The 18,167-nt window shown below is 37.4% G+C and overlaps 3 protein-coding genes across 9 annotated transcripts in view; 1 reads left to right on the top strand and 2 right to left on the bottom strand.

The window, feature by feature from the left end:
• The window catches only part of LOC124299090 (MAGE-like protein 2), a 219,027-nt gene extending 217,767 nt beyond the window's left edge, over positions 1 to 1,260 (top strand). For 4 of the 7 annotated variants that reach the window (XM_046752220.1, XM_046752141.1, XM_046752398.1 and 1 more), the window contains exon 16: positions 19 to 1,256. In XM_046752220.1, the coding sequence (XP_046608176.1) occupies positions 19 to 311 (293 nt within the window). In that variant the 3' untranslated portion in view covers positions 312 to 1,256. Of the gene's footprint in view, positions 1 to 18 lie in introns of all 7 variants that reach the window. The other 3 variants (XM_046752482.1, XM_046752567.1, XM_046752062.1) reach the window with 3 other exon arrangements.
• Positions 1,261 to 8,877: 7,617 nt separating this feature from the next.
• Positions 8,878 to 11,050, bottom strand: LOC124299883 (uncharacterized). The gene is made up of 2 exons (XM_046753335.1): positions 9,513 to 11,050; positions 8,878 to 8,900 (listed from the first exon to the last, which is right to left on the bottom strand). Exon 1 carries the CDS (start codon positions 10,522 to 10,524, stop codon positions 9,565 to 9,567), a length of 960 nt encoding a protein of 319 aa, XP_046609291.1. The 5' UTR covers positions 10,525 to 11,050; the 3' UTR covers positions 8,878 to 8,900; positions 9,513 to 9,564.
• A 1,087-nt stretch (positions 11,051 to 12,137) lies between these two features.
• LOC124299808 (delta-aminolevulinic acid dehydratase) lies at positions 12,138 to 16,858 on the bottom strand. Its single transcript, XM_046753217.1, has 5 exons — positions 16,356 to 16,858; positions 15,437 to 15,584; positions 15,134 to 15,353; positions 14,403 to 14,635; positions 12,138 to 12,658 (listed from the first exon to the last, which is right to left on the bottom strand). The coding sequence occupies exons 1-5, from the start codon at positions 16,475 to 16,477 to the stop codon at positions 12,371 to 12,373; spliced, it is 1,011 nt and encodes a 336-aa protein (XP_046609173.1). The 5' UTR covers positions 16,478 to 16,858; the 3' UTR covers positions 12,138 to 12,370.
• Between the last annotated feature and the right edge of the window lie 1,309 nt (positions 16,859 to 18,167).

Below are 18,167 nucleotides of genomic sequence, written 5' to 3'. Positions count from 1 at the left end.
ACTTAACATTTGTTTTAGATCAACCAGACGACAGCCGATCACCGCAAGGTCACCAAAACGTAGGAACTGACCATCTTTCCATCCCCGAATATCATCCAGTACGTCACTACACAACAAAACCTCCCCCATATAATTCAGTGCCGTTAATGCAATCTGTTTGCAACCCTCCACCGCCGCCCCTACTGCAACAGCAAGGACAACAGCAGGTGCAGCATACGCAACCCTATCAAGTTCCAATCTCTCAATCTTATCAACCATCCATATCGTGCCCACCATGGGTGAATCAGGGACATGAAGGTGCTCAATCTTAATAATTATGAACTAACCACAAACAATTGTAATAGATGGACAATTATTGTGATAACAAGAATTGCGCGACGGTACATTTGAATGCAATAATTGATTTATACCAGATAGCCAGAATAAGTCCTGGAACTAGTCTACATATATATTTAAATTATTGACGTTTTTTTTTTCTAATTAAGCGATTCGTATAAATCGACTGTAATTAATTTGCTTGGATGTAATTTTACCGAACATATGGATGAAAATAGATTCGCTTGTTGAAAGCTTTGTTGTCATAAAAAATGTTTTCCGATAATATAACGATACCACGAGCGTTATTACATCTGTTTCTTCTATTTAGCTTGATACTGTTCATAATGATTGCACTAAATACAGTGTATTTGTGAATAACTGGAAAAATACGTTTACGTTTGGAACGCTAATATTTCAGTATTACCAGATGAGAATATTTTGTTCTGAATAGTGGGGACTTGTCGTAAGACCTGTTATAGTACTATTTTTCACCACACGACTCAGAGAGCATAGAATTCGATTTATATCCAACTTACTGTTGGCAGCAAATCAAGTCGACTAATTTATAGGTCATTAAAAAAAAAATATTCAGGGCAAATAGTCGATCCGAAATGCTAACTGTGAGTTCATAAACGCCCACTAGATTTTCGATGTACAGTCGATGGTACGAAAGTTGACTAGCTATCAAATAAAAGTCAAAAGAAACTTTAAAATTTTGTTACGAATGTTACATGTGGACGGTTGTCTCCTGACACCATCTCCAGCACAAAGGCGCCAACGCGCTTGTGGACTGCAGTAGGGACCTTGGTTAGAACTTTTCTCAGCTGCCTCCTCGATGTTGATGGGTTCTTGGTTGCCTAGGTTCCCTTCAAGTCAGCTCAGTCCGCCTACCATGTCTTATGTATTAATAAATTCTTATTTAACTGGTGTCGCAGTTTATTCAGTTATTAGAAATACATAAGCTTATACAGTCGTGCGACTTGAACCTTGTTCAGCCATGTTTTTGCTTCTCCACTCACCGTTCTGGTGGCATATTCGCAACGTCTTCAAGCCGCATACATAACACCATGGTGGAATGTTGGCTTCGATGGGGGCCAGAGGCTAATCCAGCACTCTACACCCCCGGCGTAATATTCCTTAACCAGGCTGCTAGTTTGTCAAATTAAATGGGTCACGTTCCGACTCACCTGCAAACGTTCATTCTGATTGCTGGCGAAATTTGATAACCTGACAGTGAAATGACTGAGTCATCCGCAGCCGGAAAGGGAACAAGGCTAGAGGTTCGTTGGTAACAAAAACAAGACTTTTTTGATTCTGTGACATGCATTGTGGTCAATGCTTCACGATATTCATTTTTTTCTCCGACTCTTCCTCAGTCTCGATGTTTTCGACGACATTCGCGAATCTACGATCGACATGTTGCCAACTTTATACTTATTTGCTGTCATTTTCATCAGACTCGGTGAAATATTACCATTTTTCCCAATTTTTTACACTCTTAAGTGAATTTTTTTTTTAATTCATATTCATTCGAAATAGTCAAATAATAGTGAGGATCTTAACAAGTTTACTACCTGAGATGAAGTCAACAAATATCTTTAAATGAAGCTATGCTTGCGCAGAGGGGAAGGTGTTTGTATGTCATCGTATCACACCGGATAGTGCGACCAGCTGTATGCTCCTGCTTTCGAGCCAGTCACAGAAGAGTGGAAGTACACCCTTACTGATGCACGCACTCCCTAAACAGCCATGATATGATTAGGCTACACTACAATTCAGGCGTCTGCAGGCGTATTGCTATGCCGATTTTCCTGCAAAACGTTACTTGCGTAGCGTGTCCGCAACGCTCTCGGCAAGAATAGTTTATGGACAGGGAAGTGGGGCAAGCCGAGGAAAGCAAAGAATAGAATATCAAAAACAACGAAATAATTTTAACGTACTAGCGCTATAATCGAAAGCAAAGCAATGTAGATTGCAATTAAAATCATAATTAAATAAAAAATTAAGACGCTATAAGAGTGACGCGCAAATAGTGGTTAAAAAAAGGCACAAAAAAGCTGGTACTCTAGGAAACCCCGAGAGGGGACACTTTACAGGCTAGCGAATAAGATACTTCAGGATTTTTGTTTATTTTTGTTTCGAGTAAATTTGACAGCGTCTTGTGACAACGGTAGCGGATTTTTAATTTTTACAAAGAAACAACAAGAGTGAAGCTACATCGTGAGCGGTAGACCTCACGCGAGGCTACGGAGAGAGCGCCAACGCAACGTACAGCTCTGCCGCAAGGGAAACCGAGGCGGACGAGATTCCCGTTGTTGACCAGCAAGCCGTAGCCACCCCGCAGTGCCCAGCATCGTACAGCCTCGCGAAGCCGCCACCACGCCACAGCCGAACGATGGAGCACCGTCGAGCCCGGCAGCCAATCAACGGTATGCCACAGTGGAAATCAAAGTTAGCGATAAGCTAGACTTGAGAATTATGTTCGAAGTCCATGTTCGAATTTCGGCTTCGCGTAGCAGAGCTCGTCACTTCTGGCGCTAGAGAAGAGCATTGGCAAAATTTATAGTTAGTTAGGGTCAAATTGGAGCGCAGTCGTTGTTTTTCTGCGAATTAGATTCCGAGTTTTTATTTTTGGTTGTTTTGTGGTTTCTCGCGAATCGAAAAAAGGAGTGCTTATGTACCAATACGGGGTGGGAAAATTTTTAGTGTGGCTTCGTCGCAGTAAATGCTAATTATTTCTAGCAAACCAATTTCGAGATTAATTTAAATTGGCGCACCGATTGACGGTTGGTCGTTTTGTAATTGCGTTACGAGAATATTCGAAATTCGTGTGCCGATTTTCTTATTTGGTGGCCATAGCTTGAGTTTTCGCGAGAACACATAGAGTTAATTTGGCTTGCTGAAAATCTAGAGTAGAGTCGCGGTTTTGAGTACAGCCGTTTCATTCGTAAATTGCGTGCAGCCCAATTCCGCTGCACGGGGTCTAATTGCGTTAACGTGTTTGGAAAGTGTCACCTCTCGTATAGATCGCGTATCTCAGTGTGATCATCCGGTTGAGCTGTATAGTAGTTGCACATTCCGCAAAAATAGAAGTTTCGGATGTGTTGCTGAAAGGATTCGTCCAATAAAACACCGTTCTCACTAGGATTCACGATGAAAAGGATAGATTTATTAATATAGACTTTGGCGTGTAGCTCTTACATAGAAATCAGAATCTGAATAATAATAACAATAATGTATTATTACCGGAAGTTGAAGTATATATATTCTTTGTTTGTTTGAGACGATGGTAATGTACCGACAGTAGATAGGATCTGTGTGCTCAGCCAATACGGCCCTTAACAGTTGCGTTTCATACGTTAAGTCCTGAATGAAGCTGGAGTTTACTCCGAGGCTTGGGGTAAGCCGATTCATAACGATTTATTTCTTTTCTTTATTCGTGTTGAATTAGGCTGCGATTAGCACATTAGCTATTAAGGTTCTTCCTTGGTGTCGTTGCAAATTGCGTATCGACGATATTAATCAATTTACTCAATTCTCTTTAGCGATTAGCGCCACGTCCAGTTGTAAGATCGCGGTTAGCGCATTTGAATGATCCTTTTTTTTTGGTTCTATTGAATTTGTTGAATATCAATAGTGCGACTAGCGCAAGTAGATTAAAGATTTATTCGATATTTTATTTTTCGTTATTGTTTTTTTTTTTTTTGAAATCGCGAAGAGCGAATTAATCATTTTGTCTCTTTATGTTTTTGTATCGTTTCGATTGCAGAATATATTGTTGTATTTTCTTTTGGTTAAATTGCGACGCCTTTCGAGTGTCCATTCTTTCTTGCCACAAAATTACCTCTCCCCTCTCCCCGGTATTGAGCTACCAGTGTCTAAGAATACAGCCGAGGATTAGCCGAGCTGCCAATTGAGAGGCGCGTCGATCACGCCAGGCACCCAACAGAATTTCGCGATATCTTTTACAAGATCTGTTATTTTCAGCTTTCATCGCGGGTCGCAAAATTATTGTGCACATGATGAATTCTCGGTCGCTACTCCGGGTGGCTGAGTAACAGAGAAAATCTGCGTCACAGTATAGACTGCTGTGGACAGATATTGATAAACTTGAGATGCAGAAAATTGTTTTCGAACAAAATCAAAATTATTTGGAGACGGTGTTGTCGCAGTATCTAATTGGTCTGAAGGTACTATAGATTTTTGAACCAAGTTTATCCGATTACATAAACGTAGGCTTGGCGAGACTATTAGCTCTGCGTCTAGCCTTATCAAGACGTCCGCTGTTCATCGAACCAGTTCAAAGTAGTCTAATAGTTATGACTAATTTGTATTATTTTTTCTTACGAATACCCCTCCCACTCTCGATTATCAGGGGTCCAGGTCTCCCACCAAGTCTTAGCATCGCCAAAGAGATTATTCTCTGCTCTGCCAAGAAGCTCTGTATCCGTCCATCCATGAGTGCGCCGGAATTTCTCCAGTTGCTGACACCAAGGCCGTGTACCCAGCACTCCTACTCGGGTTGAACGGCGGCACTGCGACGACTTCAGAGGCCTGTTTTGCGTTCCTCGCCAAGGATTGCATAAATGTTCGAAAATCACTCATCTCACTCGAACCCGAGGAAGCGCTCGAACGACCGTCACGTCTGCCCGAAGGCTTTATTGGGATCTCGAGTCCACTCGCGAAAAAGTAGAAAAAATACAGTATTCGCGTATCCCACTTCTGATGTTAGGAAAATGAAACTCGGGAGAGGCAATCTTATGGAGAACAAGGTTTATTCCGGACTGGACGCTTCAGTAGACTGAGTACGAATGAATACAATTCATAGAGCTCAAGTATATATGTGGATAATGAGATGGCCGGGAGAGGGGATAATCCTGTATGCCTGAGGTGTTACACGCTCTGCGTGTGTGGGTATCTTAACAATATTGTGAGAGACATTCTGTACGTTTGTCTTGTACGTTTATTCTGTAACGACTAACTTTTCATACACAAGAGGTAAGTATCGAGAAGGAGGTAAACATTGTATACCTTGTGTATATGTTCCGTGTAAATGTGTTGTCTGTATGCGAGAGTGAATGTGTATGTGAATCTGTTTTGGCCTTTATGATTGTGTCGTTGACACTTTTATTCAACAGAAGTTTGGCGGGGCCATGGTGAAGCATCGGAAATGAAGTCATGAAAGGCACGATATTTGGGCATGAGAGCAGATGAAGTCAGGGACAAGTTGTTGTTCGAAAAACATATCACGTTACCAATTATGAAAAACGGCAATTCAGGCACTCTACAGTCAGTTAAAATCGGAAACGAAAACATATGCCTCTGTAATACGTGTGCTTTCGATAGTCTCCTCCAAATATCCTTGTCTGCGATCTGTGATTGGCTATTGTTGAGAGAAGCAGTAAGTAAAACATAGCTTCTTGTTGTGGTGATAATTTCGCTCACAATCAGTTAAAGTTCCCTAAATTGTTCATGACTTTTCCCGTCGACAAATTTAGAAGTCCCTGACCTTTTTTCACGAAACTTCGGTAATGTTGGGCAGCTGTTGCGACTAAAACCTTCCGAAATTGTGCACCTTTGATATATGAATGTCAATTCAAAAATATATTGTATTGCTTCGATCTACACAAATAATCAGAAACTGTAAAATGCCATTTCCGAAAGTTATATTTGCTAAATTTACGAAGCATAGTTGACGTTTGAAAATATATTTAAAAAAAAAAAATACGTCTTTCCCTGACTTTTTCCGATAGACAAAATTCCCTATCCATTCTCAGTTTGCCCAGTTTTGTCGGTCGGTCAGCACCCTGTGTTATAAAATGTAAATAGTTATACGCGGTTGAACCAAGAAAGAGAAAAGGCAATGAATCACTATCACTAAATATTTGCAACGAAAAAAAAGTCTGAGGGAAAATGCCTCATTGGCTGAATACATTGGGTATCTAGTTTCACGAAAATTTTTATACGCAATTCTCGATATTTCGTTGTTTAAACATAATACGTAACGGTTATCACAGATGACAGAATCGAAGGAAGGGAACCCTTTCATCAAGATGTGCTTCGATATTTTTGACAAAGGGCTAAGAGCTTACTTTTACAAATCACGAGCCGCAATATTGCTTGATCTTTTTAAGAAGGACAGCGACGTCATACGCGGTGGATGCCGCCTAATTGACTGCGCCACAAATGTTGGTTACTTGGCTGGTGTACTATTTAGAAGTATACCCAGCTATAGAGAAAGGTCACAATGTGATCATGGATGCCCAACTCGGGAGAAAACGTTGCCCATTATAACAATTCAACGAGCAACTGTATGCAATGGACAAGAATATAAAAATGTAATTCTGGACCAGGTTAGGCTCACTGGTCAAAAGAAATGTTCTTTAAGATCATGCTCAGGATGGGAAACAACAGAAATATTGGCATTAGGTGAAATTTTGCATACATACCTACTTTAAACAAGTCATCGAGACAAATTGATCTTGCGAATGTCGTAAAAATCTCGTTACTGCAAAGTGAAAAATGGTAATAGCAACTCAAGGAATGACGTAATACAATTTTATTTATTTATGGAGTTGAAGTTCGGAACTAAACGTACTCCAAGATAACGATACCAGTTTTAAAATTTTTATTTTGTGCCATTACAAAAAAATATACGTTACAGGAAAGAAAATGCTAATGAGTTTTGTCCAACTGTGGCCAGAAAATTTAGAATCTGTTATTGCTCTTTTCGATTATGCTTACTCTTCCTATACTTTCTTGTAACTATGACGATAGTATGATCGGCTCAACAACAATTAGTGCTAAAGCCTTATTTAATTAGAAAAATACAATGAACCAAGCAAACTGATTTTGCGTTTCAATTGCCAGAAATCGCGCAGAATAGTTACTCGTGTTATATTATTTTTTTGTGATTCCCACAATACCTAAACAGTTGTTGTAAGGATACCCATTCTAGAAGGTGGCCTGTTAGATTTCGACGTTGATGTATACATCTCCAAATATCGAAGTTTACGTATCGCAAACGGAACAATGGTCTGAACAGACCCATTTTATCCGCAAATTTAAACAAAAAACAGTTCAATGCATTTTCATTTGCCGCAGCAATAAACAAATTGCATGAATTCTACGAATTTACTATTTCGTAGAATCCATTCAATCCATGGTATTTCTTTATTTCTGTGTCAAATAAAAATGTATTGAAATGATTTTTTCTTGAGAATTGCGTATACAATGGGACTGTTGGGCCATTTTTCGCGTTTGAGACACGTGGACTTGGATGTTGAGAGATATACGATACGATAACGTCGAAATCGACTAGTGTACCCCCTTCACTTTGATTTTCTACTACTAGAAGGAATGATAGTGGTTTTTGCATTAAGACTGTGAAGATTTACACCCGAGTGCAATCAGCCGCATAATAGTTCAGCGGAGCCGGCACGAGCGCTCGGCATGATCGCACAAGGTTGTAAATCGTCATGCTCGTGATGCAGACAATTTTTTCGCTCCAAGTACACGAAAAATGGGATTCAACGAACAGTGTTATATTTTCTCTGAGGTTCAATTACTCTAACGTTTATAACTTCAGCCTCGAAAAATAAATCGTTATTTCACGATGTAAGAATTGTCTGGTATCTATGAACTCGTGATTAAACATTATTAATAATTATTTTAACCTAGTCTAATTTCGCATCTATGAATAATGTACTTGATATACTGGTGTACATATTCTGAAATATGTTTTACCTATTGTAGAATCTTGGTGATCGGTCAATTAAGTAAACGTATTTTTAGTTAACGTTTCGACCCGGATATGGGCCCTCCTCAGAACGATTTATTTATTTAACTGTCAAGAACAACAAAAAATTTTTTTTAAATAATAATACTAGAAGTACAATCAGACATTAAATATTGTAGATGTAATACTCTTAGGGCTATTATATATTATTGGTTAGTGAGAACAATTTGATTAATTGAAAAAAGAAAGGCTTAAAGTGTTATTTACCTTTTTTTAAAAGTAAGTGGACTAAGATGTAGTCGAATTCACAATTTACAATTAGTGGAGACAATGTTCTTTGAGTGACGGTAGTCAATGTCAATCTTCTAGTTATTTTACATGTAGGAGTTAATAGTTGGAAGTCATTAATTAAAAAGATTAAAGAACTATATTTCTTCACAGTCAATATGTCATTGTGTTAAAAGGTTTTAAAGAAGGTCTTTTTAGCAGTAAAATTAATTTGCAAAGTGTCCAAGAAGTGGAGGTAGGCTCTTTATGACTATGTTCCACATGTCTAACAAAAATTATTGTTGGTTGAACCGATTGGGTCAACAGGTAAATAACGATTGATGGGAGAAACAAATATGATCCAGAGTGAAGGTGAACCTAATATAAACAATTATACAGAAAAACGAAAAATATTTTGTGAAAAAAAAATTATGTAGAAAAACTGTGTTATGGGGACAAAAATTTTGTGTATCTAGTTAAGGTTAAACAATATTTGTTGTGTGGGCGGAGATTAGAGGTTTGTAAATATTACTTAAATGTTCAACATCTTGTCTAAGATTAACGGAATTGGTGTGACCTACAATGTTGCATATTTCTAGTAATAGTCTTTTATAATAATTGGGTTCTTCACAAAGGATGTTTGTATTGTCGTAGTTAAAAGTATGTTGTTTATTGATACTATGTTTTGTTAGAGCGGTGTGACGTTCTTCAATCTCATGTACATTGCGTTGAGGTTCTTTGATTCTGGTGTTAAGGTGGCGGCCAGTTTGTCCGATATAAACTTGGTTGCAATCATTGCAAGACATTTTATACACAACATTGGATCGTTTGCAAATGGGGATCTTATCTTTTTCCGTGTCAAAGACTAATTGTAAATCTTTTGAATTTTTTCCAACAAACTTGACATTATGTTTGGTAAATAGACGGTTCAATGACTCAAAGAGACCAGATACATATGGGATGGGAATATATGTAGTAGCAGGTCTATTGTTATCGTCTGCAGGAGCAGAGTCAATATTATTGTCAGGTAAGTTGTTGATGTAGGTGCGTGTCTTATTAATATGTTTGTGTAATAGGCCATGAGGATAATCATTCCATCTTAGTATATTGTATATGAGCGACAGATTTTTTTCCTGGAACTCTGTACTAGAAAGTTTGATGGCTCGGTCAACTAGGTTAATGATGGTGCCTATTTTGTAGGACATTGGGTGGTGAGAATTAAAATTCAAATATCTTTGAGACTAGGTTTTTTTGTGGAACCAATCTGTTTTGATATTATTGTTGTTGTGTATCAGCAATACATCTAAGAAATTGATGGCGTTATTTTCTTCTATATCGACAGTAAATTGTAATCGTGGATGATATCGGTTAAAAATATTAAGAGTGTGATCTATTTTTTCTTTAGGAACAGCAGTGAGAATATCATCAACATATCGAAAATAGAACGGTAAATCAAAATCAAGATTGTTAATGCAAGACATTTCCAAGTCTTCCATGACAAGGTCTGACAAGATTGGGGAGAGAGGAGATCCCATGGGCAACCCGAATTGTTGTGCATACGTATCGTTGTTAAATTTGAATATTGCAGAATCAAAACATATTTTTAAAGCTTTATCTAGTTCAATAAGGGGAATTGGGATCTTATTTTCAAGAGAAGCCCAACGGTTGTTTACTGCGCGCAATGCAAGATCTGTCGGAACGTTGGTAAAAAGAGATATTACATCTAGCGATATTAAAGTATAGTTGTCTGGGATAATCAATGTTTTTATTGTGTCAACTAAGGAAAAGCTATCTTTAACTCTAGAGGTGGGAGGTGTGATATTAGTGGTGAGCCATGAATTAATTATCTTGGATAAGGCATAGGTCGGGCTATTGACAAATGAGACAATAATTCTTAATGGGACTTCCTCTTTGTGAATTTTAGGTAGCCCATATGCGCGTGGGGGGACACTATTGTAAGTAGAAATGCTTCTATATAAGTTTTTGTTTATTAATTTGGAGTTAAACCAATTGAACGTGAGTTTGTTCACCCTAGTTTGTAGGGAGTTACACAGGTCATATTTAGCAATTCTGTAGGTGTTGGTGTCAGAAAGCTGTTGCCTCATTTTGTTGTTATAAGAGTCTCTATGCGTAGCTACCGACGTATTGCCTTTATCAGCTTTTAAAAACATAATATTAGGGTTGTTTTTTTTAAAAATCATGGTATCACGAATTTTTTTGTCAGTGACTGAATTATTGATATTGTTTCTGGGGTACTTTGGGAAAACAAGAACTCGGTTAGTGAAATCGGATCTAACTTGATTTCTTGACTCAGTAGGAAAACTCGTAAACTCGTAAAAATACGTTTGCTTAATTGACCGATCACCAAGATTCCATAATAGATTATATACGAGGTCGAGAATTCTTATTCATCGAAATATGTTTTACGTTGTGGGATTCATGTTGATCGATTCAATCCATTTTTTCTAAACCATTCCAATATTGATGTTATACGTTATGTCCAATTGTAGGTGGGCCTGTGTTATTCGAAGTATTCGATTTCGAAAACGACGATTGGCCAATAAAGCTTGGCCAAATACCCAAACAGTTTGTAAACCCTGTATCATCATGATTGGAGATTTACGAACTGGTGGGTCTTGTTCATTACAAGGGCCCAGGAATACGAACGCGTACGTCCGATGACGGAGAGAAGAGCAGGCTCCTAGGCTATTACACGGCGATTTCGAGACGTCGAGGAGAATCTTGGGTCGAATACGACGATACCCATGAAAAGGATCTGCGATTAAAAGACACATTCAATGCTAATCCGAAAATTTTGGTTTTTGCGCACCAAAATAATAAATAAAACCAGTGTTACGAATAAAAAAAAATATTTGTTGCGTAGATCTTTATGCATTTGATCATTCAGGGAATCTCAGAGTGCCAGTAAAATGAGCAAATTGTTTTGAATACATTTTCTGGATACAATATTTTTCCTTTCCTGATAAATTCGTTATGAACAATTAAATGTGATAGTGTGAGCAACCGTGCCCGTGTGATGAGTAACAGTAGTTCCGAAAATTAACAGGAGCACTATGAACATACAAGCGTAAAATTCTAATTTTATAGATCAGCATGCTACTTGAACCACATACTTGTCTTGATTTTGCAATGAATTACAGATTTTTCTACAAAAAAAAATCGGAGATACAGTACATCGAGAGCAACTAATTCGCGGATCTGAAATCAATTTTTAGCGAATTTTTATATCCGCGCGTTCTGGCATTTCTGTGTAGCGTCGTTGGCATGGGGGTGAGTTTCGGGTGTTGGGGGTCGAGCAACAAAATCGGAAATCCGACAGATTCACCTGATTCAGTGATTTATTGGTTGAAAATAAAATATACAGTACATTCAATTATATTTCAAGCGTATTGTTTTTACGTGACGACTTGGGGGTGGTTTCCGGAGCACGGGTTGATTCTTTCAGTTCGAAATGAGTGTATTGTTCGAGCAACTAATTAGCAACAAATTCTCATCATTTTTTCGTTAATGTTTCGTCATCCGTTTGCCTGGCTTTGCCAACTTTTTTTAAACTTGACATCGCCCTTAATTTCGGCGAAATTACTGGAGCAACAAAATCAATATTTGGGGAACAAATTAGCAACTAAAGAGCACTAAATCTCCATATAGGTCATTTTCGATTTTGATGAAGTGGTTATTCCAGCTTAAGAGACGTAAAACAAACACCGATTGTGAGAAGGAATAATCGAGTTTGGAAAAAAATCTATTATACTCGATTAATCGGGAAGAAATAATGGATTGAATCGAAAATCGATTATTTTTGGTCATTCCTAATGCATGTCTGGCTGTATTATGCAATTCTCAGTCAATACTATCAGCTTAGAAACGCAACCTTGCTACAGCTGGTACAGAATCGAATTCAAATGCTTCTTGCATTCAAACTCACCAACTGTTGATAAAAATTAACAGTTCGTATTTTGGTATTTATTCAATCCTAACAAAATTACTGCCACATCGTATGAATAAACAGAATTTCACTAACAAGAACTAATATTTGCTTTTTGGTTTTAACATATCCAAAATCAGTGGCACAAAGTAAGTGATAATACAATCAGCACCGGCTCTTCGCATCGCTGTCAATACTTCATACAGTACACTTTCCAAATCAAGTGCTCCACTCTGAGCTCCATGGTAAAGCATTGCATATTCACCAGACACTTGGTAAACAAAAAGTGGGTACTCGGGATGCGCATCTTTAATTTTCCGAACTACATCCAAATAAGCTAAACCTGGCTTCACCATGAGCATATCAGCGCCTTCTGCTACATCTCTAGCCTGTGAAAAATATAATTAGATTTTAACCATTGTAAAAATGACACCAAGTGTGATTTACGTATACTTCGATCATTGGTCAAGTCGATGAGTACGAATGAAGGAACCATAAGGCAAATTACATAAACCAAAATTATGTTGTGGATCTGCACAAGAGGTATTCCACGTCAGATTAGTGAATGATTGACCATGACATTCTATATTTTTAATAATGATTTTTCCTGTAATAGTATACCTGAAAAACGTCTATGAAATTTTTTATATTTCTTCGATCACCAGTTTTCAGCCCACGAAATCTGAAACCCATCTCAAGAATGATCTAATTGATTTTCAAAAACCAAAGTTGGCAATATTCTGATGCAATTTGAAAATTTTCACAGACTTTTCACAATGGAAGTACGTTGTTTCCATTTTATAATCTTGAAAAATGGTTCAAAAAATACATATTTACAAATTTTACTTTGATGTTAAGTAATCGTCGTAAGTTACCTGCCATGAGACCGAAAGCACCAAGAGTGAACACCAATAGAACATGACGTCACCTAAATAACATGATATGACTGTAACGGTAACAGATTCTGGGCTCTATCATACAAAACATTCGCGTTGAAATATATTGAAATAATATTGAAAGCCTAAAGGAAAAAAAAAATGATACTTTTACCCTACAATTTCATGTGAGAGTTTTAAATTACTAGGGATGTGCGGGTACTCGAACTCGGGTTTCGGTCGGGTTTTTTGGCAATCCTGAAATTTTTGGGTAGTCCGAAATCTTCGAGTACCCTAAATTTTCGCATATCTAACTCGAAAGTAATCCATTTTACCCGACCTAACCCGACCCAAAGAATTTCAGTACCCGCACCCCTACTGGTCGATAATAAAATTACAAACGCTCGTATTCGAGGATTAGTTCTCAACCCTATCAATAGTACCGCACAAAAAAGTGCAACTTTCGTATCTTTGTGCTCCATTTACGTATATACTAGAAAATCACTGAAGTAAGTATGTATGTATTTCACCAGCGGCACTGTTAAGAGAGAATGCGGAAAACGCCGGGGTGTAGTATGATAGTGGGGGAAGCGGCACTATTGGGAGTAGCGCCATTGAGAGATTATACTGTATTTCATGATGATGTACTAATGAAGCAGGCAGGTATGAAAGAATTCAATAGTATATTCTTCGGTGAGTCGCTAGTCGGATTTTTTGAGAATAGAAGCTCCAGAAATCACAATTCCAGCCGGCTACGAAATAGTCCTTCAAATCGTCCGGGATTTCGGAAGTGTCATATGTCCGAAATTTTGAAAATCGCTCTTTACTTTAGAAGTCCCTGTATTTTTGGAGAAGCGAAAACAGCCGTGGCCAAAATTTTGTAAAACCCCGCAATTTTCGGCAAACCCGAGATTTTTGAGGAACTCGAGTTTTTGGGCAATCCGAAATTTTCGAGTACCCTCCCCAACCCGACCCGAAGAATAGTACCCGTACACCCCTAGAAATGACTAATCAAATATTTATATTTGATTTTTGAGAATTAATGGTCTTTTTTTCGGTCAAGTTTAAAAATTCATAATATAAAAACGGATAGCTGAAAAAAAATAATTCTTTTTTTTTTTGGCGTGTTCTCAGGGTTTACATTATCACAGGAAAAAGTCTTGGTAAAAATGAAAAATATCACGTTCATTCCTACACTCAATTGATATGGAATACTCGATAAGGATGTTTACAGTATAAACAACGAATATTATCTTACAGCTGCTCTTGCTGCAAGCCCATTACTACCTGGCGGTAGCTGGTAGCATTTTCTGTCCCCAAATTGCGGAGCAGACTTTGAGGCATCTCTGAAGGGCCCGTAAAAACCTGATGCAAATTTGACGGCGTAGGATAAAACTGTAACTTTATTTGGTAAATCAGCAGCGGCTAAAGCTTTCTTTATTGCTCCAATCCGACCATCCATCATGTCCGAAGGTGCCACGACATGTGCTCCTGTACAGTTTTGAAAATTGACCAAGTATTAATACGAATTCTTAATAACAATTGATTCAAGGCTTGTCACGTTTACGAAATTTATTTTTCTTGTGAAATTTGTCATCCTATCATGAAATCAAATCAAATCGTTATTTCGGATTTTCAATTATAATTTTATGATCTCCTGAAGTATTTACTTACCGCCATAATCATGAATTATTATTTATGAGGAAATTACTTGCTGCCTGATAAATAGTTGAATATCTAAATTAGTGCTTGATTACTAAATATTTTAAGGTTTCATCAACTGTACGAAACTACGAAAAGTGCCTGACAGAATTCAGCAGTAGTGGCTTGTGTATAAAAAGGAACCATTCAGATAATTGTGATTATCGAATTTCATCAGTTGAAACATTTTGTACTTATAGCTCTCATATTTGAATTCCAGTTTTCAGCATATTACATACACTATTAATTTTTGAACAAGATTACTACGTTGAATATCTCATTCCTCACCAGCCTGACCATATTTGACAGCAATCTTGCTAATACGTTGGATGGAAGCTTCGTTGTTGATGCGACCGTCAGAGTGTAGTATTCCACAATGCCCGTGTTCAGTATAAGCACATAGGCAAACATCACAAGTGATTAACAAGTTAGGAAACCACTTTCGAAGTACTGGTATTGCTTGTATAACTGGATTTTCACTACTATCTGCATTGGAACCAGTTTTGTCCTATGGTTACAAATTTTCAAATGAGGATGAAAAGACACTTGTTATAATTTCTACCAGAATCATAGCATATCAGATCCTATAACCTTGATCAAGTGACTTGGAACACCGAACAACAGAACCGATTGCAACCCCTTTGCTATCAACGGCTCTAATATTTCTTTTAAAACATTAATTCCATACCGATATACTCCAGGCATACTTGGAATCAGCTCCTTAGCATTGGGTTCATCCCTGAAACAGGTAGTGAAAAATAGGTAAATTGGTGTTTACCTCAATGATGGTTGAGTTATTTAGGAAAATATAGAGGTGTTTTTGTCGTAGGAATGGGAAAATATTCAACTCAGTACAAGACTTTTATTCAAGATTTCAACTCAAGTGGTCTCATTGTTCGGAAAACCAAAACTGTTCTACGCAACAGCAATACTTACTGGTATGATCAAACTATATTCTTGGTAATATTTTGTTAACTTTTTGTATACTGTAGATGATACTCTACGTAATGTTTCGTTCAATTTGTTTTGTACAGTGCCGAACATATATACTTATAAGTTCGAGTATGCTCTTTTGGAGGGGTAGTCGAATTTGGCACTGTTGTATATATCTCAAATTAATCAAGTCCACGTATTTCAAACGCAAAATAGGGCATAACAATTCCAGTCTACATACAATTCTGAACGAAACCACTGTAATGCATTTTCATTAAATGAAAGAATAAAGAAATTACATAATTACAACGAATTTACTATCTCGATTTTATGAAAATGTGTTAGAGTGGTTTTGTTCAAAATTACATATAGAATAGCGCTGTTTTTTGGGTTTGAGATACAAGGATGATTCGAGATATGTACGACAACGTCGAAGTCGACTAGGGCACTCCATTAACGTGCCACATTTGAAGACAATTACAATTATGAAACTTTGTCCCGTTGGTGTTTTTAAAAATGCACGCACGAGCAAAAACGCCATAATGAGTTGGTTTATAAAACTTAAGATTTTACTCACAATATAAAAATCGGATACATCAGATTCTTCGCTGTAATTTCGACGTTCTGTGATTGCCATTGTCGCAATAATGGGTGAAATATCCCACTATGTAGAGTGTGTTTAGCTTTAACTGTTGCCATTTGTTAGGTTTTTAATCACATACGTTTTCAAGTACCGTTGGGCTGGATACTGATATGAATAGTTACGAATGATCTACACTTGATGTTAAAACATACTTTAACATCTTAATGCAGTGTATTCAATGTTTTATTTATCTTTTTAGTTCGAATCGAGCTCCAATTAGATCCGTTCACGCTTCAATTCCGGTGTTAACCTAGCTTTAACTATGAGAGGTCGAAACCAACTGTAAACTGTAAGTTGAATATGTAGCGCGAATTGGCATGACAATATGTTAAAATACAGAACTTCTCACAACCTCTGAACCGCAGTTTATACGACGTATTAATGCCGACACTTTATAGAGGGGAGGACACGGTGCGGAGAATATACTGCAGTGGGAGTGATCGTTGACTGAGATATTCTCCGTCAACATATACTTATATAAGACTGCTAGCGCTGAGTTATTTTTCGCAACAGCTGCCGGGTCAGAAGCGGATTTGAGGGTATTAGCAGTTTCATGTATTATCAACCAAGTAACTGACCACGCCGGTTAAAGAAGTTCTTCATAACCAACACTGTCGCGTCCAATACGTTGGTAACATACCGTCGTCATTGGGAGATTAAAAAGTTGGGACATTCCACACAAAAAAAAGATCTACGCAGAAATTATGCAAGAAAAAAAAGAATGTCAATCAAATATGAGTGTCTAATTTAGAGGTGTCCACTTAAAAAATACATCGATGCGTTTTATTCGATGCAATGCATCGGAACCTTGCATGGATGTCTTTCGATACATCGCTTAAAGTCATCGATGTTTTTTCGACGTCGAATACTTTTATGTTTTTTAGCTCACCAAATAAAACGAAAAATGCGCGTCAACAAATGTCATTTTATTTATCTCATACCTGTTTCTTTAAAATCGCCAAGAGAAAGTGTGACCATAGTTTACTATTCACCATTTCCAACTAAATGCAGAAAGTTCGCTGTCTTTCTTTTGATCCGTATAAACGCAGAGCAGCCCCCTGACACCGGCTTGCTTTTCCTATACGATAAATTCAAACGCGTTTTATCTTGGAATCTGAAGTTCTTGAAATCGCCACCAGCAGCGCTGGCTGTTCATGTGAAACACTGATCTCTATACCTATAACACAGAGATCAGTGCACTATACTAGTGCTGTGGGTAATGCTGTAGCTGTAATGATATGTTTAATTTTATGATACTGTTTGTTGGTTGAGTAGTATTGTATGAGACATGTAGCTTTGTAAGTGAAACAAAAAATTTATAGAAATATTTTATTACAATGCCAACAAAAATATATATTTTTAAGTCTTTAATCACTTAACATCAATGCTGTTTAGACAGTCTTTGCAGAAACAAAAGTTTGTAACACAATAAATTATTGGCCTAAAAACGGTTCTCTAGCGATACGTGACGGACTTTACTGAAAATATTGAATTTTATACACGATTGTCGACTAGATACATGTAGAATTTTTTATTATTTTATTTCAAAAAATTGGTTCACTATCAAATACTTCTAAATATACTACAATCATCTACAGACGAACTATAAAGGATTCCGTTAATTAGATTACATTAGATTGATGGTATGTCGGCTAAACTCATATTAATTGATTAATGCAAGTGTGAAACCATATTACGAGATCCTTGCACTACCCTGCAGAACTACCATATAATATTATCGTTTTA

Source organism: Neodiprion virginianus, chromosome 1 (genome assembly GCF_021901495.1).
Source record: "Neodiprion virginianus isolate iyNeoVirg1 chromosome 1, iyNeoVirg1.1, whole genome shotgun sequence".
Lineage (NCBI taxonomy): Eukaryota > Metazoa > Arthropoda > Insecta > Hymenoptera > Diprionidae > Neodiprion > Neodiprion virginianus.
Note: the sequence above shows the minus strand (reverse complement) of the source record. Positions and strands in the feature narration are given on the sequence as shown.